The 23,339-nt window shown below is 39.5% G+C and overlaps 2 protein-coding genes across 5 annotated transcripts in view; both read right to left on the reverse strand.

Annotated features, from left to right (window-relative positions):
• Positions 1-1,331: 1,331 nt before the first annotated feature.
• On the reverse strand, positions 1,332-2,391 carry lypc (ly6 domain containing, pigment cell; the record flags this gene model as incomplete). Its single annotated transcript, XM_034310561.2, has 2 exons — positions 1,332-1,866; positions 2,223-2,391. Coding segments are annotated over 2 exons (390 nt in total), but the record flags the coding sequence as incomplete, so codon positions are not given.
• Positions 2,392-4,848: 2,457 nt separating this feature from the next.
• The window catches only part of kifap3b (kinesin-associated protein 3b), a 32,394-nt gene continuing 13,903 nt past the window's right edge, over positions 4,849-23,339 (reverse strand). For 2 of the 4 annotated variants that reach the window (XM_034310920.2, XM_034310919.2), the window contains exons 11-20: positions 21,866-21,966; positions 20,673-20,781; positions 19,734-19,846; positions 18,859-19,024; positions 18,600-18,725; positions 16,723-16,821; positions 16,008-16,093; positions 14,011-14,170; positions 13,518-13,584; positions 4,849-6,996 (exon numbers count right to left, since the gene is read on the reverse strand). In XM_034310920.2, coding sequence (XP_034166811.2) covers positions 6,930-6,996; positions 13,518-13,584; positions 14,011-14,170; positions 16,008-16,093; positions 16,723-16,821; positions 18,600-18,725; positions 18,859-19,024; positions 19,734-19,846; positions 20,673-20,781; positions 21,866-21,966 — 1,094 coding nt within the window. In that variant the 3' untranslated portion in view covers positions 4,849-6,929. Of the gene's footprint in view, positions 6,997-13,517; positions 13,585-14,010; positions 14,171-14,464; positions 14,679-15,015; positions 15,061-16,007; positions 16,094-16,722; positions 16,822-18,599; positions 18,726-18,858; positions 19,025-19,733; positions 19,847-20,672; positions 20,782-21,865; positions 21,967-23,339 lie in introns of those variants that run through there. The other 2 variants (XM_053239939.1, XM_053239940.1) reach the window with 2 other exon arrangements.

Genomic DNA, 23,339 nt, shown 5'->3' on the forward strand with positions numbered 1-23,339 from the left:
CAGTCTGAGAGTACTTTACTTTAGAAAACATAGTAAAATGTAAAGTATACGACAAAAAGCTGGTTTACAATTAAATAATGTCGCCAATGCTAAAGAATCTTAAGGCTGAAAGGAGCTGAGGTGATTTAGCTAGCGTTAGCTTTCCAAACCTGGCTAACTAAATAGCAATTTTAGTTGTAAATAAATGTAATAAATGTTTAAATGGTTATTAACTGTGTCCCTTGTTGTCATATCATTTTAATTATATGATAATTACCCAGATTTGTTCTACAACAAGGCTCTTATTCTGGTTTTAATGGTATGAATCGAATAAACTTTTGTTGAATCGACTCATTAGTTTTAAATTCTAACGGCCGTTATTAACCGTCACCTTCGCTTAGCTGAACTAAAATTATACCTGAGCTCAGGTCAGCCAAAAAAATGCTAAAAAGGCAAAATATATAAATCTATCATTTGTCTACAAATTGCTGTCTACATTGGTCATTGATATTATCTTTTATCTGTATGCTCATCTATCCATCCATTTACTTATATTTCTTATCATGTTTGTTCTGTTATTTCACATCATGTGCAGAATAGGGTCATGCTGTTACAGGAAAATAATCAACGATGGAGTTACTGTTACACCCCAAAGTTGATTATTTTCCTATAACAGCACATCCTGAAGTGTTTTATTCCTCTTATACCACAGCAACTTAGTTACAGCTTTACTTCTGACTGTTACAAAGCACTGACACTGGAGACTCCTTCCATAAATGTTAAATAGCTTTAAATACAGACAACCTCTACGTCCTGGCAGGTATTGCTCCCCCGGATGTGAGAAGAACAGTTATAAGTAAAAGAGAGAGAGTCTGCCAAGTGAGCGATCACAGACACCCCATCTTTAACCACTAACCAACAGAACGAAGGTTGATATCATGGAAGGCCTTTTCTCCACCATGTGCTGCCAGCAGATTCCACCATGGCTAACATGCTGTGCATAATGCTGTGGCAGGAGAGAATACAAGGCCTCCCCCCAAAAGTGTCCATGGAGATACAGGTCAGCGAGAGCTTACCATCAGGAGTGGCGATGTCTTAATCACCTGAGATCACATACTGGAAGATGTAAGGTCACTGGAGATACCAGCTGTGAATGCGGGACTGACCAACAAACCATGGACCACCCTGATATGCCCTCTGCTGGAATTACCTGGCCGCATGAAAGACTTGGCAGAATATAATGATGTTGGATAGAACTGCGTAAAATTATGGATGGACTTCATATAGATCACTTTGCTATTAAATAAACATCTCCTTACCAAAAAAAAAAAAAAAAAAAAGAATTCAACAGTGGTATAAATTCTCATAATTACGGAACAGCAAAAAAGTTAAAAATAAATAAATAAATAAATAAATAAAGCAAAAAAAAGTAGCTCAAAACCAAGGACATGGCATCGCTGCTACAGCCAATATTGCTTGATTCCCTAAAGTTTTCAGCATTTTACCACAAGAGGGTAGTATCAGGTAAGTGATACTCATAATCATAGACCTGAGGCCTGCGAAAAATTCAGAGGTTGGAAGAGTTTATTTTTGCAAAACCACCAAAATTTTCAAACAGCATTTCAAGTGTTCAGTAAAGAAACAGTAAATTTGTTACTTAATGTGCTTAGTGAAACGCACAGATGAAAAATACAAATGGAAGAAGAAGACAGAGCAGGGTGCTGATAGAGAAGACGCTCTGAAGGACAGCAGCTCCGTTACACAGGTTTGAATCACAGCACTCGGTGGTGAAGGTGAAGTTTAAACCCATCACAAACTTCTCTCCAGTGATCCCACAAAGTGATGGGAGAGCACAGCTCTTTTCACGCAGGACCACCTGAAAATCCCCTGTGGAGAAAAAATGTAAAGTGTAAAATGTAAATGTATATCTGGATTTGGGTTTTTAATACAATAATTGCACTTGCAAAAAGTAATTTGAGAGTAATTTTATAAACAATAAATTCACAGTGATGCTATAAAGTATCTTTGATCATTTATGACACGAAAATAACTTCATAAAGCTGTCCAAAGAGAACATACAGTGTGTACTGTGGTGCACGTTGCCTGTTAAGGGGCAGCTACACACAATCCCACCTAAACGCTCACTTCAGATTTTGAAGGTGATGGGAAAAACACTAAAAGTGAAATTAGCAGAAATCAGCAGTTAAAATAAATCAGTGCAGTAGTCAGTAGTGTGGCGTTACCTTTCTGTGCAGTGGCCTTGCTGGAGAGACAGCCCTGTCCTGGAGGACAAAGTGTAGGGATGCGGATACAGTCCACAGGTAGAGGAGTGACAGCAGGAAACACACACTTGTAACAGAACAGAGGCACTGCAACAGGACGTAAGATGAGCAAAAAAATAAAACTAAAAATTTACACTGACCAGAAAATCACACGACGACTTAATTTGAGTAAAATAAAAATTCAAGACATGCCGAAGTGAAGTAATTATGATATTAATACTAAAATACACTTAATAGTGTTAATTCTCTTTGCAGTGATCAATAAAGTGGTTATTGTTTGGCACAGACATCTAAAGTAATATTAAAAAGGAATAGTAAAGCATGATACTTTTCAGTTTAATATAAAATATATTAACAGTAAAATATATTAACATGCTTAGTATTTTTGTGTTTTTAATCATTGCAATTCTAACTGGTAAACAATATGGTTTATTATTATTAAATTAATTTTAATGTGCCATTGACATTTCCATCATGGTATAATGAACACACTGCAATGGCACCATGGACCCCCGCTGGTTTAAAACCCAGGTCTAACAACTTATAAATCTGTAAAATGTAAATTTTTTCCCAACCTTCATCCTCTCTGTTACTCACCCGCAGACGGCAGGAAGCAGAATAAAAGAAGAGAACCAAAGAGGAGAGACATTATTTCCACTAAAGGTGTAAATCCAGCTTCTGATGATCTCAGGAGTTTTTTCGAAAACTTTTTATAGCCTTGGAACCGGACCTCAGGCTCTACCTTATAAATTTTACACACTTCTCCTATGTACATAACATCTTACAGGCTTACCAAACTCAGAATGTCCTGCACCCCAGGGTATAATCATTTAATCTGATCTCAGGACAGGAAACTAAATATTACAGCAGCACTCGAGGCAGAAAAGAAAGACTAGTCACAAAACTAGTTCATTCAATTTGATATAATCTTAAATTACAGCTACATGCACATTATCTAAAGACTTGCTTGATTTAGTTTAAGTTAAATATCTGACAATCTATCTCAGAACTTTTGGAAACCAGAGCGAGAGAGAGGTCAGGCTGTGTGATTTCATTATACACGATTTGCTAATGAGATACACACACTGCAGCCGGAGCTCAAATCCCAAATCCTGTTCCACTTGCCGTTTTTCATATATATTTAGTAAGAACACAGTCATTTGATTAAACATGCGACACCGGTTCTACATGAATTAACTGTTAAATGCACTAAAAGCTTGACACTTGGTTGATGTTTTAAAGAATACAAACAAATTCTATGTAATAATAATGAAAAAAAAATTTTAAACTTTGCCTCATATGTGTACATTATAACAAATAGCTCACTGATTCCCAGATAAACCTTGACTAACTAATTAAGACCAGATCATTTAATTAAATATTTAGTCAGAATCACACAAAATACTAGATTTAAAACTGCATTTATTATTTAGGCCAAAATCTTTATAATTAATTTATCTGAATATTAAACTGCTGCGTCACAGAGACACACTGCAGAAAGATATCTTAGTGAATATATCATGAATAAAGGAAAAGATATGTAATATTTCTCATTATGATTATTTTCATTATTATAATATAACAAATATAATACATTTTAGCCTATTTCTAGATATATTCACTCATTTCAAGCATACAAATGTCTTATTCTATTGTTTCTTTCTGAAAATAAGCAACATTATTTGCCAATAGAATAAAAACAATCAAGCTTGAAATGAGTAGAAATGTCTTAAAGGCTTAATAATCTTACATTTGTTTCACAAATATATCCCAGAAATGTGTATTGTGGCATAATTTATTACAATATTGATAATATATCATCATATCACCCAGCTAGCACAGTCAGACACCAACCCTGTCTCAGCTCATCGTCTATATCTGAGATAAGAAGGACTTTGTGTAAAGTAAATTTTAACCTTTTCAAACATAAATCTTATAAACCTATGCAGATTTTCCAGATTAAGTGGTCTGACCTGAAATTGCATGTCTCTTGAATTTTTGGCTTTAGATTTTTGGATTGTCCATGTGTAGGAATACTGAGTACAAAAAAAAGGGACAAAACTTTATACTGTATAATGTTAATGATCAGGTCTAAAATATTTAATGTTGATGACCACAATGATAGAAAATATATAATTTTTTAAATACAGAATATAGCAATATTGTTGGCATGTACAAAATTTACATAGTTTAGGATTGCTGGATGATGCAATTGATGTTGGGGGTAAAAAAAAAAAAAAAAAATCTCTCTTAAATTAAAAAATAAATCTAGTTTAAAAAGATTTATTGGAGTCTTTATTTTCTGGAACATTAATTAATTCATTTATTCATTAATAATTTTGGATGTTGTGTAGAAATTTTGTAAAGATATGTCAGAGACACACTGCATCGAGAATGGCAACAGAAATCAGGAGAACGATTTATGTGTTATTACAGTAATGGTCTCCAGCAAATTTTATTTTCCTTAAAACAGCTGTAAATTGACTGTACCTAAGTGCAAATACTGTGCATGAAAGGGTTAAACTGCTGATTCAAATCCCAGGAAAACTAACGTTATATAAGAAATAAATCTGAAAGCTGCATGTAGTTTAGTTGAACATCGGTTTATTTTATGTTTCACATTTTCCTTTTGCAGTGCAGGGAGACTTTATTCTTTACATTATAGCTGTAATGTGTTTTTAATAATCTTTATGACCAGGTTGTTTTGTCAAGCTGTCAGAAAGCAATGGCTATTAAAAACACTAAAGCAATTTACTAAAATAAAGGCTGTAATCTTAAGTATATATAATGGAAACTTGTATAGTTTGCTATCTAAAAAAATAGGGAAAGCAGGCTACATTCAAAGCGATAACTCTCCAAACAGAATGCAACAGAAACTGCATAAAAATATTGTGAAGTTATCAGTACAAAGAGTGGAAGGTCAACATAATGTCTGCGTTGCTGCTACAAAAAAGATCGTATACTCCTATGGCTCAGGTCATCAGTCACTCTAAATCTGAAATACTGAAAGTTCAAACTTCAGTATACTCATTCTATACATGCTAGGCTAATACATCAGGCTAATAATGGAATATCTGCTCATACATGAACGTCAGGACAGTAAACATATTGGAGTAAGAGTGAATATACGGTTAAGACTTTTCAAATTCAGTATTTTATCACATCCTGATTTTGCCGAGAATTTGATCATCCAAATGACAAACTCTATCACATGGCATCAGCACTAGCCTTGAGTTTCATTTCTTTGACTCCATGTAAAGTTTAGCATTAAAATTTATTGTTGTTTTTCTATTTTTCTAATTTACGGCTAGCAATGTAACATCAGTGAGGTAACATTTACGTTAGATAAGATAATTATCTAGCTAGCTAGTGTTAGGTAAAAGCTTTTACCTTAAGGAATTAAAAACGAGTTTGTAGCAAACATTTTTGTGCCATCACTGATCACCCAAGGATGAGTGTATAGGTAAAGTCAGGGTGTGTGTGTTTTATTTCATGACTAACTCTTTAGTAGCTTTGAGAGTATTAATGTTTAATATGTTTGATCTTTAGTCGGAAGGATTTTGGCAAGATGGACGTAATGCGATTCCTTAAATATACTGGCGAAAAAAGTGTATATTAGCATATTCATGTACTGAATAAAGCGTTAAAGTGGGGTTAGTGTTATAAAAATTAAAGTGCAGTCAGTTCAAACTAATATAATAATCATTTAAAGTGACTTTCAAAAAATATAAATAATATAAATAATCTAACATTAAACTGAAAAATTATCAACGAGGTTAACGTGAGCAAAATTCAAAGGGCAGTGTAACGCTCGACCCTGTACGTACGATCGTAGCGTGATCACAGATTAGTGATGCTCAACGACACCTCGGCTCCAGAGGAAGAAACTTCTAGAAAATAAAGAGAACTTTTATCTATTTAGCCAATTTTTTCTTAATCCCAGCTGTTTTGATCTGGACCTCATTCTAATCTGGATGTATTCATTTATATTTCTCTTGATTTGGATCTTTTTAATTTGGTAGCTTTTTTATCTGGACTTCCAATTTGGAGTTCTCTTGACCTGGAAGTCACTCCATCATAATCTGGACTCCTGTTAATCTGAATATTTTCATCTGGACCCCTGTAGATATTATAATCCTGGATGTCTAAATCTGGACCTCTCTTAATATGGATATCTTAGTCTAGGCTCACTGTGATACTTACCAGGAAAAGCAGGAGGAAAATGGAAATGGATGAATAATCTCGACTCGTCCTATTCTGGGTATCTCATAATTTGGATGTTTTATATTCAAGGTCTTAATCTTGTTTTTTCATAATCTGTATATCCTAAATTGGAGTTTTTGTTTTTTTTTTTAATTTGGATTTTCATATTTTAAATACCTTAATCGGGACTAATTTTTACTTCTCTTCTCTGTAAGGTTTAATCTGAACTCCTCTTAATCTGGATGTTTTACTCTGAACTCCTTTTAATCTGTTTATTTTAATCTGGACTCCTCTTAATGTGTATATTTTAAATCTCCTTTCAGAGGAGCTTTATGTTTATCTCCAGATCTCTGAAAACGGAGCAATCTGGGCTTTTTCATAAGCTGGGCGTCTTATTCTGGACTCAGTGTGGTGTGGAAATGGACTGCGGGTATGAGCGATGATTGTTTTCCTCTAGCTGGAGACTCAGTGGTAGAACGGCTCGTCTGGGCGAAACCCGTACGCAGTGGCAGGGCGGCCGTTTGAGCCGTTGCTGTGGAGAGAGAGATTACCACAGGTAAGAGGCGGGATGAGGCATACATGCATACAGTCACTAGATGGCGACCTTTTACTTCTATTAGCTGGATTTTTATCAGTGTGCCAGAACAGGCTAAAAAAAAAAAAGAGAGATTTAATAATAATAATTTTTTTAAAAATGATAAAAATTCATTGTAATAAAAGTGCAATGCTGTCCTTATGAGATAGAAGGTTTTCAGTCTTGATGTAAAAATAATGTAATGTCAGAGCTCTAAGAGCAGCATGTGCCTGAAGTGTCGCTCACAAAACTTTCACAGCCACCAGTTTTACATCACGTCAGCTACACCACTAAATCATCACACGCTCACCTCAAGCGGCCTGGTCAGCATTTCTGGAGTACATCTGGAGTCATTTTAATGTAACAGAGAAATTGCATGACATGTGCATCATCTGTAGTCACATTATCACTTTAACAGCTTTAACGGAACTACTTCTCTGTATAGAGGAACACTGAGGGTGTTTTTTATGGTTCCTAATTCAGGCGATAAGTCACAGCTACTCTCAGACAGGGGTGTTGCCTTAAAAAAATACCTTACTGTCCTAAGCCAAAGTGGTTTGTAAATGTAAATGTCAAATAGATCAATGTGTAAAGAGTTTTTCTTGAAGCCAGGATTCCTATGTTAGACCCCTAGATGTAAATCGTTACAGTAATTTGTATCACACAACTGGAATAATTCCAATAAACATATTATCAGTAATGAGATACAAGCCATGTACACAAGTGACAAAAAAACATATAGCACTGAAAGTACACCTGGTGCTCATTTAATTTTATGGACACAAGAGTATTGTACTGTACTAATTACCAAAGGTCTGGAATTTATCAGAGACAGGTTACAGCACTGTGTGTACTGAATCTGACTCGTAACTCGTAATTTCTGACCTCCACGTAGGAAAAGAAAACTTAAAAGATTATGCCACCTTGACCTGGAATTCCTACTCGGAAACTCTGGACAGCTGCTGCATTCAGCTGAAGACTGTAACTGTAACATTCGAGTAGGAAAAACCAAAGAAAACACTCCATCAACTCGGAATTCCTACTCAGGAACTTGAGGATGCTCTCCTCAACCCCAACTTCAGCAAGTGGCATCAAATCAACATGGCCACTCACAGCATCATACAAAGTAAACACAGCACCACTTTTTTTTTTTTTTAGCTTTACAGCATAAAGACATTCACTTATTAAACTGACTATACAGCTCACTCATCAGTATACATCAACAAGAGACAAACATGGAGGCGTCCATGGTGTTTTCCCACTTTGTAGCTCGAACATACGGCAGTCAAAATGATGTAACTCCGAGTTCTAACTTTCTAATACCGAGGTAAGTTGAACACAGCAACTTTATCATCAACGTTTTTAAATAATTTTGTGAATATCCTTAGAAATTAACGCTACCTGCTGTAATACCAACGCAAATAGCCAGGGGAGTAAAGCAACATGTGACATCTGACTAAACAAACTAACATTGTGTCTCAAATTGCATATTTACTCATCTATAATTCTAGACTGTAATTAAGCACCACTTTTCCTATTTTTAATTTTTAAAAAACAGCTTATGTCACCTTCAAACCTACCGAAAGCTGTATTTTGCGTGCCAGTCTCCTGGATTCTCTAAATTAGTAAATACTTTTGAATGTTTTTCAAACTGAGATGCAGCCCATGACAACAATCACAACGACTGTGGAAAGTTTTAAAGAGAGACAGACAGAGCTCGTCAGTGTGTTTAACGTCACCGTGCCCAAAACCGACAGGGGTGTTTCGCCTCAGACGTGCCATCCAGTGAAAGCGGGCTTTTAATCCCTCAGATGTACGCGAAGAATGCGGGCGAGCGTGTGAACAATGCCGCTCGTGTTGCCGCTGCTTCTGCACGCACACGCAAAGTCACGCGTCATGTATAAACCAGGCCTAACATGGATTTAATCAGCAGGTTGTTTGTTGCTCAGAAAAACTAAATCAATATGTATTTTAAGTGAAAATATTTGCTGTTTATGTGTACTGGGGTTAGACGATGCCCCTGCTCTCGGAATCCACACAGAGCTGTTGGCACGTGGTAAAGCTCAGGGACATTTACACACTTATACACACACTCTGGATTTAAAATATGAGCTGTTTGCTTTGCTCATACGTGTGCACATGACCAAGGGCTCTTTCTCGTCCCAAATCACTTCCAGTAATCAGTTACAGAAACTCACTGAAGGTCGTCCCAAATTCACCAAAGGTGAGTTTCTGTAACTGATTACTGGAAGTGATTTGGGACGAGAAAGAACACACGGTCATGTGCACACATAGGAGGTGGATTTCCTCTCTCTCCCATGCACTCTCTCTCTCTCTCTCCCTCTCTCTCTCTCTGTGAAAGAGAGATTCATACTTTTCAGAACCTCAGTGATCAGGAACAGATTTCAGGTGGACTGTTAGTCATTGAGGAGTGGGAGATATTACAAAAATACATCACAATACTTGGCATTTCTACCATGTACGATATGTAGGTTTGCTAACAAACTGTATTACATGTAAAAATAAACCACAATGTTTTCTCCATTTCCATGTCAAATGATGTATTTCAGTACCATATATATATGAGTGCAATGTACTGAAATACATCATTTGACATGGAAATGGAGAAAACAAATCGGTAACATTTTACACTTTCAAAGAAACAGAACAAAAAAATCTTAAGATCAAATAAACTTCTTAGAATCACACCGTATACAGTGTATACCATAACATCCTTTCAGTACCTGATGAAATATTGTTAAACACAAGAACGTGTTACGAAGGTTAAAGAAGTCTGAAGCATGGAAACAATGGCAGTCTGGAATGAACGCTGTTCCAGGGTTATAAACACGTGTGCACTTGTAGCTCGGGAAAATGAAACACGAGTCGTACAAATACACGGGTTTACGACTTCCCGACTTCAGCTTGAAATCATCACGCTGTTAAAGTTTGGAAAGTCTCTGTGGTCAGATTACACGATGCACATGATTCAGTGTGATGCATTCACGATACAACAGCCATTAAAAACCCATATAAAAATATTACGCTCGTTACTGTAACTGCTATACATCAGATTTTCAACAATGATGACGTGAAGAGCAGTGTAAGGGTTCAGAATATTTCGCTAGAATTTTTTTTAAGATTGAATTCCTAAATAAAGTGTTTATCCTGACAATCAAAAGTACACAAAAAACCCCAAAATGACGGGTCTGCGAGCATCTGAGTACAGTGCTCTCGATGTGCTTCCAGTCGAACTCTAACGAGAAAATGATTCGACTCTGAATCGACTCACTGCAGGAAGTGAATCGAACGTGCCGTGTGTTTTGGGTTGCAGCATTTTTTGGAGATGTGAGCTGCTAAACTGAGCCAAACGACAGAGCTGTAGCGCTGCAGAAATGCCACGTGTTCTGCAGATTTCTGCCGAGAAACAACAAACACTTGATAAAAATACACAAAATGTATTAAACTTGTTATTTCTTTAAGGATCTAATTATTTATTAAGGCTCCGTGTTCTGCGTGCTCGGGTGATTTTTGAGATTTCCACACACACTTATGTGCGCAGCACTTTTCCAGCCAATTAAAATCCAGACTATCACCAGGCTGCCTGTGAGAAAACAGGCCGATAAAAACAGAGAGAGAGAGAGTGTGTGTGTGTGTATGTGTGTGTCACAGGAAGTCAGAGTGGCAGCCTATAAAAAATAAATAAATAAACTTTAAACTCAGCTCTGTTCTCACTGTTCTGAAGAGTGAAGCTGCACAGGAAACACGACTCAGTGTCTCTCTAAGTCTCTCCCTGTCTCTCACTCTCTCTCTCTCTCAATATCTCCCTCTCTCACTCTCACTCTCTCTCTCTCTCTCTAAGTGGCTCTCTAACACTAACATTAAATGTCAAATAAAGTAAAACATTTGTGGTGGATTTGTGTTTGTCAGAAGTCGTTCTGTGGTTAAAATGGATTAGCTAATATAAATGCAACTTGTGGAGTCTTTTCAGTGACTTGATTCATTTGAATCTGTTCAGTTAAATGATCGATTCATTTGCAGCCTGATCAAGCCGCCATCTACGACTCCAAACAACTCGTGCAATGTGAAAAAGTGGCTAAAAATAATTGCTAATTTGTGTTATTTTATGATGAGCTTGTGTTATTTTTCCACAAACATCCTCAGAATTCTCCTCTACAAGGTGTGTGTTATCAGAGCGAGTGCATTTTATCTGTGCGAGAGCTGCGAGTGTGTGTTATCAGAGCGAAAGCTGAGAGTGTGTGTTATCAGAGCGAAAGCTGAGAGTGTGTGTTATCAGAGCGAAAGCTGAGAGTGTGTGTTATCAGAGCGAAAGCTGAGAGTGTGTGTTATCAGAGTGAGAGCTGCGAGTGTGTATTATCAGAGCGAAAGCTGCGAGTGTGTGTTATCAGAGCGAGAGCTGCGAGTGTGTGTTTTCAGAGTGAGAGCTGCGAGTGTGTGTTATCAGAGCGAGAGCTGCAAGTGTGTGTTATCAGAGAGAGAGCTGTCGAGTGTGTGTTATCAGAGCGAGAGCTGCGAGTGTGTTATCAGAGCGAGAGCTGAGAGTGTGTTATCAGAGCGAAAACTGCGAGTGTGTGTTATCAGAGTGAGAGCTATGAGTGTGTGTTATCAGAGCGAGAGCTGAGAGTGTGTGTTATCAGAGCGAGAGCTGAGAGTGTGTGTTATCAGAGCGAGAGCTGAGAATGTGTTTAATCAGAGAGAGAGCTGTCGAGTGTGTGTTATCAGAGCGAGAGCTATGAGTGTGTGTTATCAGAGCGAGAGCTGAGAGTGTGTTATCAGAGCGAAAACTGCGAGTGTGTGTTATCAGAGTGAGAGCTATGAGTGTGTGTTATCAGAGCGAGAGCTGAGAGTGTGTGTTATCAGAGCGAGAGCTGAGAATGTGTTTAATCAGAGCGAGAGCTGCGAGTGTGTTATCAGAGTGAGAGCTGCGAGTGTGTTATCAGAGCGAGAGCTGAGAGTGTGTTATCAGAGCGAAAACTGCGAGTGTGTGTTATCAGAGTGAGAGCTATGAGTGTGTGTTATCAGAGCGAGAGCTGAGAGTGTGTGTTATCAGAGCGAGAGCTGAGAATGTGTTTAATCAGAGCGAGAGCTGCGAGTGTGTGTTATCAGAGTGAGAGCTATGAGTGTGTGTTATCAGAGCGAGAGCTGCGAGTGTGTGTTATCAGAGTGAGAGCTGCGAGTGTGTGTTATCAGAGCGAGAGCTGCGAGTGTGTTTAATTAGAGCGAGAGCTGCGAGTGTGTGTTATCAGAGCGAGAGCTGCGAGTGTGTGTTATCAGAGCGAAAACTGCAAGTGTGTGTTATCAGAGCGAGAGCTGCGAGTGTGTGTTATCAGAGAGAGAGCTGCGAGTGTGTGTTATCAGAGCGAAAGCTGAGAGTGTGTTATCAGAGCGAAAACTGCGAGTGTGTGTTATCAGAGCGAGAGCTGCGAGTGTGTTATCAGAGCGAGAGCTGCGAGTGTGTTATCAGAGCGAAAACTGCGAGTGTGTGTTATCAGAGCGAGAACTGCGAGTGTGTATTATCAGAGCGAGAGCTGCGAGTGTGTGTTACCAGGGCGAGAACTGCGAGTGTGTGTTATCAGAGCAAAAGCTGAGAGTGTGTGTTATCAGAGCGAAAGCTGCGAGTGTGTGTTATCAGAGCGAAAGCTGCGAGTGTGTGTTATCAGAGCGAGAGCTGCAAGTGTGTGTTATCAGAGAGAGAGCTGCGAGTGTGTGTAATCAGATCAAGAGCTGAGTGTGTGTTATCAGAGCGAGAGCTGCGAGTGTGTGTTATCAAAGCGAGAGCTGAGAGTGTGTGTTATCAGAGCAAAAGCTACAAGTGTGTTTAATCAGAGTGAGAGCTGCGACTGTGTTATCAGAGCGAGAGCTGCAAGTGTGTTATCAGAGCGAGAGCTGAGAGTGTGTGTTATCAGAACAAAAGCTGCGAGTGTGTTATCAGAGCGAGAGCTGCGAGTGTGTTTAATCAGAGCGAGAGCTGAGAGTGTGTTTAATCAGAGTGAGAGCTGCGAGTGTGTTATCAGAGCGAGAGCTGCGAGTGTGTGTTATCAGAGCGAGAGCTGCGAGTGTGTTATCAGAGCGAGAGCTGTGGGTTTGTTTTCTCAGCTCGGCTCTGTGTAAGTTTGAGGAGGAGTGATGGAGACAGAGATGGATGTGGATGGAGGGGGTGACGTGTTATTTTATGTGTGTGAGTGAGGAGGAATGCGGCTGATGCTTTTAGCTCGGGTGGGATTTTAACCGTGTTTATTTTCCTACCAAACAGAAAAGCTGAAAGTGACAGGAGCATGAAGGACTTTAGACGCTCTCGAAACTGAACTAGTGTTACACTTACAGCTTGTTCTCTTATAAAAACTGACAAAATCACATTATAAATGCTACGTGTGTGTCACGTTGAGATCCTGGAGACGTCTTATTGTTTCTCTATCGCACGTCAGTTGGATGGATGATGAAAAAACTGTCTAACTCACCATGCGCCGAAGTCTCCATACTGAGCGTACGGGTCCGGACTCAGACCTGCATCAGGAGGCATCCCATCTGTGACCACACACACACACACACACACACACACACACACACACACACACCACACACAGAGAACAAACAAACATAAGGGACAGAAACCCAGCGGAGACGTTTCCTCTCTGAATCTGAATCTTCACAAAAATACACACACCACATACACCACACAATCTAACCAACACACACCACTACACGTGTTCCATGAGTACAAATATATTAGTAAAAATAAAAAATATACTAAAACACACACAACTATTAATTATTGATTATTCAGTCTGGATCTGGATAATAATATGTTATTCAACATATTATTCTGGGAAAATTATAAAGTTCAATAATAAAGTTGTTTTGAATTTTGTGCTTTAAGCTCAACGAATGTTTTGGCGTACGTGTGTGTGTGTGTGTGTGTGTGTGTGTGTGTGTGTGTGTGTGTGCTCTGACCCGTGCTGTAGAACAGGTCCGGTGGTTCCAGTGTCTCTGTGTCTCCGTAGAGGAACGGCTCCGTCTCCGTCTCCCGGCTCTCCACCATCTCCAACCACTGAGAGTTAAACCAGCGGAACTTCTCACACTGGATCTTACAACACCACTGTTCATCATACTCCTATACACACACACACACACACACACACACACACACACACACACACATTAAACACAACACCACTGTTCATCATACTCCTATACACACACACACACACACACACACACACACACATTAAACACAACCCCACTGTTCATCATACTCCTGTACACACACACACACACACACACACACACACACACACACATTAAACACAACCCCACTGTTCATCATACTCCTGTACACACACACACACACACACATTAAACACAACCCCACTGTTCATCATACTCCTACACACACACACACACACACATTAAACACAACCCCACTGTTCATCATACTCCTATACACACACACACACACACACACACACATTAAACACCACACCACTGTTCATCATACTCCTGTACACACACACACACACACACACACATTAAACACAACCCCACTGTTCATCATACTCCTATACACACACACACACACACACACACACACATTAAACACAACACCACTGTTCATCATACTCCTATACACACACACACACACACACACATTAAACACAACCCCACTGTTCATCATACTCCTGTACACACACACACACACACACACATTAAACACAACCCCACTGTTCATCATACTCCTGTACACACACACACACACACATTAAACACAACCCCACTGTTCATCATACTCCTATACACACACACACACATTAAACACCACACCACTGTTCATCATACTCCTATACACACACACACACACACACACACATTAAACACAACCCCACTGTTCATCATACTCCTGTACACACACACACACACACACACACACACACACACAACCCCACTGTTCATCATACTCCTATACACACACACACATTAAACACAACCCCACTGTTCATCATACTCCTGTACACACACACACACACACACACACACGGGTGAATAGAAGGAGAGATGGACAGACAGATTAATAAAAGGCCAGATAGATAAATGAATAGATGGACAGACAGACAGACGGATAGCGAGTATCCTGACAAAGTGAACATCTCATGCCTGATCTTACTGATCATCTAATTCAACATGCAGCGCAACTGTTTCTGCACACACACACACACACACACACACACACACAGAGACACACACCCTGAACACACACCAGACCCCCACAATCCCTTTCATGTGGCAGAGGAACTTAACGAGTGACTTAATAACGTCAACAGAACACTTCCTTCAACGAGTGCGGCTCTCAAACACACCCTGCTCACCCTGATCATTTACTGCACCTTTATTTATTTATTTGCTTACTTGATGTAAGTTTAACAATTTATTTATTGTAAATGCATAAATAACTTTATTGTAATTGTATTGTAATTTTAAAAACACCCTCCCTTTTATTTATTTTTTATTTACTTAGAATTTTTTTTTTTTTTCAGATCAAGCTGAATTTAAAGAAAAAAAAACCTACACCATTTTGGGGTTTGTTTGTTTGTTTTTCTTTTTCTGCAAATCATCCTTCATTAAAAAAAAACACTCTCCTTTTTCCAATTTGTATTTTTTACATTTCACTTTTCTTTGGAAAGTTTCTTAAGGCTCAGAAAACTTGCTTCAAATTCCAGCTGAATAAAAGGCATCTTCTTTTTTTTTTTTAAAAAAGTCCTAATTGTTTTTGATTCTGTGGGTCAATATTTCAATTTTTATAAATAAATAGTTTACCTGTGAACTTTGTAATATTGTTTAATACCTAGAGCATTAAAAACACAAACACACACACACACACACACACACACTCGTCTGCAGGATGGAGATCAGAGCGATGGCGTGTAGTGACGTGTCAGCATGTGGCGTGTACGTACTGCGATGATGTCCAGTGTGTTGTCACACACTTTCCTGATCTCTGCGTTTTTGTCGTGCATGAGGTCGATGAGGTACGCTGGAGCCTCTGCGAGGACGTGTTCAGGAACCAGAGCATGATAAAAAGAGGCGAGGTTTAAATCTAATCTAAAATCTGCACTAAACGCACACGTTAATCACAATCCTGAACTAAATTACTACTAGTGAATATTGTTGTAAGGCAACTGGCCAATATGGACGCTGGATATAGAAGAGGTAATGACAAAGGCTAACGTTTATGTGAATACCAATATATAGCAGACAATATATCAGAAATAAAAAATGTATCTTCTTTATAGTTGTGAATATCACACAAGCGATCATCTCAGGAAATCACTCAGCATGAATACAATTGAAATAATATTTGAATGTCTCAGAAAAAAACAAAATGAATACCATCCTCAGGAATATTGTGGCCATTTTGTGGTCTGAAGACTCATTCGAGATGATCCCTGGGATTTGTCACTTCACTCTGTCATACTTAATTTTCATACAGCTGAGAAAATCTCACTTCAAATGCCGCTTGTGGCTGAAATCGCACCTCCATATCGCACAAGTACACGAGAAAATGAACGATCACCCGATTTTCTAATATCATCAGGACGCATCACTGGGTGTTATTTTTTATGTAGATAGTACATATATGTGTGTATAAGGTTCAGAAAAAAAAAAGGATACGGGTGTCTTTAATAATGACATCTCTGGTGGCCTGGTGGAAAACCATCTGATAGAAAACATAGACAATCTGACACACAAACTCGTCATCTTCCTGTTGGGCTGTAAAGAGAAAACACACACACACACACATATATAGTGAATAAGAACATTATGTATAATAAACACAGTATCTTATCATTCAACATTATAAAAATAGCTTGATGTCAGTATGCAGCAGTTAGCTATGAGCTTCCCTCACTTGTTACCAACACCAGCGTCTCACACACACACACAGTACACACACATATACAGAGAGAAATCACGGCTGCGCTGTTACACAGATGTGGGTTCATGTAAGCTGACGTTATGAAAAAAGACGCCCTCGTGCAGTAGGGCTCTCGTGAGAAGCCTTGATTTAGAGACGAGACCACTGTCTCCTCTGAAACAGTGCAGATCTTTCCTCTCCGTCCTCTGATTATTAAAAGCACCACATTTTCATTTTGATCCTGAGCAGCCTAATCCTCGAGACATTAAACGCCACACTAAGACACATGGCCATATTTCAGCATGACCTCCCACTGATAAAGCATCACGAGGAAGCCAGGTTTAATCAGTTCTCAGTTATTGCGAGCAGCAGCTGGATACAGTGTGATTTTATGCTTTTTTTCCCCCAGAACATTCGAGCTCTTCTGAATGTCTGAATCATCTGATATGTATATGCTATAATCCTACATATGCATGATTCAATCCAACACGATCCTTTACAATGCTGACTCAATCCAACATGATTCATTACAATGCTGACTCAATCCAACATGATTCATTACAATGTTGATTCAATATGATTTGCTAAAGTACTGATTTAATACAAGATATTTCAATCCAATAATGATTCAATAAAATCTGACTGGTTACATTGCTGATTCACTGTAATATGACTCATTAGACGGCTAAGTCATTACAGAAAGATTTACAAAACTGATTCAATCCAATGATTCGTTGTAATACTGATTCAATACAACACAATTCCTTAAAATAGTGACTGCACTCCAAAAAATCCATCTTAGCAAGTGGAAATATCTTGATTATAGTCAAATATATCTAGTATTTCTTATAATTAGATTACAGTAAACAAAATATAAGAATACTAAACCTATTTCTAGACCTTTTTACTAATTTCAAGCTGTAAATTTTCTTATTCTATTGGCAGATAATCTTGCTTCTTTCTAAAAATAAATGCTTAAAATTAGCAGAATTATCTGCCAACAGAACAAGACTATTTTGAGCTTGAAATTAGCAGAATATATGTCTTTAATAATCTTATATCTGGTTTACTGTAAACTTATTATAGTAATGCTAGAACAATTTGACTATATTCAAGATATTTTCACTTGCTATGATGGCATTTTTCGCATAATTTGTTACAATACATTACAATACTGTTGGACTGCAACAAGTTTCGATACAATACTAATTCAATTTAACATGATTCATTACAATATTTATTCAGTGCAACACAATATGTTAAAATCTGTCTCAATAATACACGATTAGGGTTGTGAATAAAAGATGACAATACTGATTCAGCACAATACAAGAGCTGTCTCAATATAATAATAATAAACGATTAGCTTTATGAAGTGGGAAGCCACGCCTTCTTTAATGAGACTCAAACATTGTGAGTGACTTTTATTTATTTTTTCCTTTAATTAAATATAGTTTTAACAAAGGAAATTAAAGGAAAGAGTTTAGTGATGCAATTCAGTTTAACTGTATAACTGTGCCTATCGCTAGCCTAAGTTACTCAAATGTGGTGTTTGTTTACAGTAAATAAGCATACTATGAGACAATAAAAGATGGAACCTGACACATATAAGCTGGACAGATGTGTTTCCTACCATTAAGAAGCTCTATAAGAGCAGGAATGATGCCAGATTTGGCCAACATGGCAGCACAGGAGTCGTCCATGGACACAGTGCCAATCAGTATAACCACCTCCAGGATCAGGTCGTCCTCTGCTGAGCCTAAAACACACAGAGGACAAAGGTCAGGCCTGGGGACTTGGGTGGACCAATGGACTGCCCAGAAATGCCCATAACACTCATACAAGAGCTAACACACACGCACACACACACAGGGACAAGCGCTCAGGGTTACCAGGTTTGAGGCGCTCTTTGAGGTAGGGGACGAGGTTGTATTCGCGGAGCAACAGCTCCCAGTCCAGGTCAGGGATGGTGAGGTTCGCCAACGTGCCCAAACACTCGATCACAAACTCCTCGTCTTCTTCAGGACTGATCTGAGCCGCCAAATCACCCACGTAATCCTGCAGCAAGGAGATGAACGCAAACTCACAACCACTCTGTTTTATAAATATTGTTTAAAAGATCGTTCAACGATGGGAGAAAAAAAGGGTTCACCCTGAGTGGGAAGCCACGCCCACTTCAAGAAAACTGACAAGTGCAGAGGACACACCTCCTGCTGAGTTTAGAGGCACAGAGGCCACACCTCCTTCAATGGGATTGACAGGGACAGAGGCCACACCTCTTTCATTGTGACAAGCACTGAGGCCATGCATATTTTTTATTATGACTGCCAGGTAGAGGTGCCACACCTCCTTCAATGGAACAAAGAGGCATAGAAGCCACACCTCCTTTAAAGGAACATCACAGGTACAGAGGCCACACCCCTTCAATGAAACAAAAAGGTATAGAGGCAACGCCTCCATTAATGGAACATCACAGGTACAGAGGCCACACCCCTTCAGTGGAACAAAAAGGCATACAGGCCACGCCTCCTTTAAAGCGTAGATGTTAACAAAATGTGAAACAACGCTGCATTATGGAAAATTCCTCTTTGTAGCATTTAATAAGAAATCTGTATCCAGTTCAGGTTTTCTAATGAATAATCTTTAGCAATAACGTTTCTATCACAGATACTGATATTGGATGTATAAAATAAACACATGATGTGTGTTTTGCTAAGTAGTGCACACTACAGGAGCAAGCGAGTGGACTTAACGAGAAACGACTCACCAGGAAAAGCTGTTTGAGCGGGCCATCATGTTGTGAGATGTTCCTGATCATCTTCATAAGCAGTGGGTCTTTAAACTTCAGCGCTCTCTTCATCAGCATCTTCAGACTGTTTCCTAAAAATATGTTCAAAAATAAGTTTCATGTGATGTCAATAAATACATTTTCGAACCACAATCCTATTCTGTATACAAACACCTGGCTGAAGTCAATCTGTCTGACAAGGGAGGGAGGAAGACGAGGAGGAGTGGCCTGTGTGTGTGTCTGTTAAGCTTAATAAAGGAGGTGTGGCCTGTGTGTGTGTCTGTTAATTTTAATAAAGGAGGTGTGTCCTATGTGTCTGGCAATCTTAATAAAGGAGGTGTGGCCTGTGTGTCTGTTAATTTTAATGAAGGAGGTGTGCTCTGTGTCTTTTATTTTCAATGAAGGCGGTGTGGCCTGTGTGCTTGTTAATTTTAAAAAGGCGACATGGCCAGTGTGTCTGTTAATCTTAATAAAGGAGGTATCACATGTGTGTGATTGTTAATCTTAGTGAAGGATGTGTGGCCTGTGTGCTTGTTAATCTTAGTAAAATAGGCGTGGCCTGTGTGCTTGTTAATCTTAGTGAAGGAGGTGTGGCCTTTGTGTTTGTTAATCTTAGTGAAGGAGGCATGGCCTTTTTGTCACATCATGTACTGGTGAATGTCCGAAAAATACAGCAGTTTCGTCATAAATCTCCTCATGTTCACTCAGTAATGACTCATTTTTTGACTACCACTTTATCCTCCATTTTTGTTTTTCTCGCTTGACCCACAGCTTGCAACCTGGTTGGTCGATAGCTTCATGTCAGTCAGTGTTTAATGAAAAGTTTAGCCTTTTTTCAAATATGGAAGCTCCGCTGTAACCTGTGGACTACAGGATTACACAGTTATGGTGTAATATATTTCACACGCCTGTGTGTACCTTCACAGATGATCTGAGCGTTTTTCTTGTTAGCTGCCAGGTTGATGCAGAAGGAGATGAGCTCCGAGTCGATTCTCTCCTCTCTGTTTTCAAACAGCATCTTCATCAGCTACACACACACACACACACACACACACAGAGAGAGACAAAAAATGAAGCTGAAGGTATTATAAGGTCAGCAATGCTGTAAATAATCGGTCGTCATGTACCCACACGTGTGTATCACATGACTGCTCACAGCTCTAAATCACACAGTCCAGACTCGCTGGCACCTGAGTGAGCAGAGACCCACGTCCCCCCGTCCTTCATCCCTCGTCCTCATCATTTAAAACCCCTCTAGGCATTTCCTCTCTCTCTCTCTCTCTCTCTCTCTCTCTCTCTCACACACACACACACACACACACACACACACATCGTCTGACACCTTTATTTCAAGTTTTCAGTCTCAGTATATTCTGTGCTTTCCATTACAAAGAGGCGTAATCATCATCACGTGGTCAAAGAGCTGAATTAATATGTTTGGAATCATTACGATTAGTAATATTGTACAATTTGGTATGCGTCACCTTATTTTGAATTTGCTAAGCAAAGAGAAGAAGAACATCCACATGTTAATCTTATAGTATTGAGAGAACATAAAGGCTTACATTTCAAGAACAGTTTTAAACATTTTTAATAGGAGTAAAGTAAAAAGCACACAAAAGACTGGGGCAGAACTCCTTATTTCTTCGTTCTGCCTGGCCCTGAATGGCCCTGAATGCCCCCCGTCACGCCGATCCTGCTTTATTAACCACCCTGGAGGTCTCAGAGAGGTCGTGACGTCACTTCGCACCGCAGGCTGAGTGATTAGGCAGAACAATTTCCCCATGCTTTTACTTTTACAAGCATCTGGTAGGAATTTACACCCAATTAGACAAGACGAGAGGGTTTAAAGACGACAACACTTAGGCAGAAGCCGTTTTAGCGAAGCAGCAGTCCTGGCTCTCATTAGTGACCCTCTATATGTGGTCACATGCGCACTATGCCCTCTATAGGATGAGAGAGTGTTACAGCAGGAAGCACAATAAAATTTGCCCATCTTATCAATATTATGTATTAATATTTCACAATTTTTTTTCTTGATTTAACACAGAAAGAAAAATCGTGTCCCAGTCCTCAAGAAATTTGGTGTTTGTGTGTTTTTCATCTCTCACCTGAGGGATGCAGTCAGTGTAGGCGAACATGGATTTGGAGCGGTCGTCCATGCTGATGTGGTATAGGATACACATCACTATCTGCTTATGAGTCTCACTGCCTGCAGCACAAAAAGGACAAAAAAAACTTCATTTAAGTTGTATAGCATATTATAGGCAAAAGATTTTACGCAGTTATTGGCTTCTGATATGGCACAGTGCAGATATTATCAGTCATGCGTCCCTTAGGACTTCATAAACTATGCAAGACTGACACACACAGAGGCCATGCCTCCTTCACTGGGACTGACACGCAGAGGTCACACCTCCTTCACTGGGACTGAAGGGTACAAAGGCCACGCCTCCTTCACTAAGACTGACAGGTACAGAGGCCACGCCTCCTTCACTAAGACTGACAGGTACAGAGGCCACACCTCCTTCACTAAGACTGACACACACAGAGGCCATGCCTCCTTCACTGGGACTGACACGCAGAAGTCACACCTCCTTCACTGGGACTGAAGGGTACAAAGGCCACGCCTCCTTCACTAAGACTGACAGGTACAGAGGCCACGCCTCCTTTACTGGGACTGACAGGTACAAAGGCCACGCCTCCTTCACTGGGACTGACAGGTAAAGGCCATGCCTCCTTCACTGGGACTGACAGGTACAGAGGCAACACCTCCTTCACTGGGACTGACAGGTACAGAGGCAACACCTCCTTCACTGGGACTGACAGGTACAGAGGCCACGCCTCCTTCACTAAGACTGACAGGTACAGAGGCCACGCCTCCTTCACTGGGACTGACAGGTACAGAGGCCACGCCTCCTTCGCCGGGACTGACAGTTACACAAGTCACACTTCTTTCACTTCAGTATATAGCACTGCTAGAGGAGTTTGTTATTCGAGTATTATTTTTGCTCTGGCTGGTGTAATTCCAACCCCCGGTCAGAAAACACACACACACACGCATGCACACACACGCACACTTATAACAAAACAAGTCAAATAAACAGTCTCATTAATAACATTCTTCTTTTCAGAGTGTGACAGAACCCTGGAGACATGAAACACACGCACGGATCTGTTACATAAGCCTTGATTAGCTGAGCTGAGCCCCACACACACACACACACACACACACGCACACACACACGCACACACACACACACACCACCCCTTAAGACATTAACACATCGGCCATTAGGACCAGATGGTACCACTGGAGACCTCTGAAAAAAAAATGGCCTAAAGTGTGAGAAGGAAAGGCAAGAGGAGAAGAAAAAGACAGAAAGGGGGGGGGAGAGAGAGAGAGAGAGAGAGAGAGAGAGAGAGAGAGAGAGAGAGAGGTGAGAGGTGGAATGCATTCTTTAAAATTGAGGAAACAAGAGCTTGAATTTTAGTGTGAGTAATAATCAGAGGACATGTGCTTCTCATTAGCGGCCTGTGACATTCTGACCCACATTAATGCCTCACCTCTCACAGAGAGAGAGA

This window comes from Pangasianodon hypophthalmus, chromosome 14 (assembly GCF_027358585.1).
Source record: "Pangasianodon hypophthalmus isolate fPanHyp1 chromosome 14, fPanHyp1.pri, whole genome shotgun sequence".
Taxonomy (NCBI): Eukaryota; Metazoa; Chordata; class Actinopteri; order Siluriformes; family Pangasiidae; genus Pangasianodon; species Pangasianodon hypophthalmus.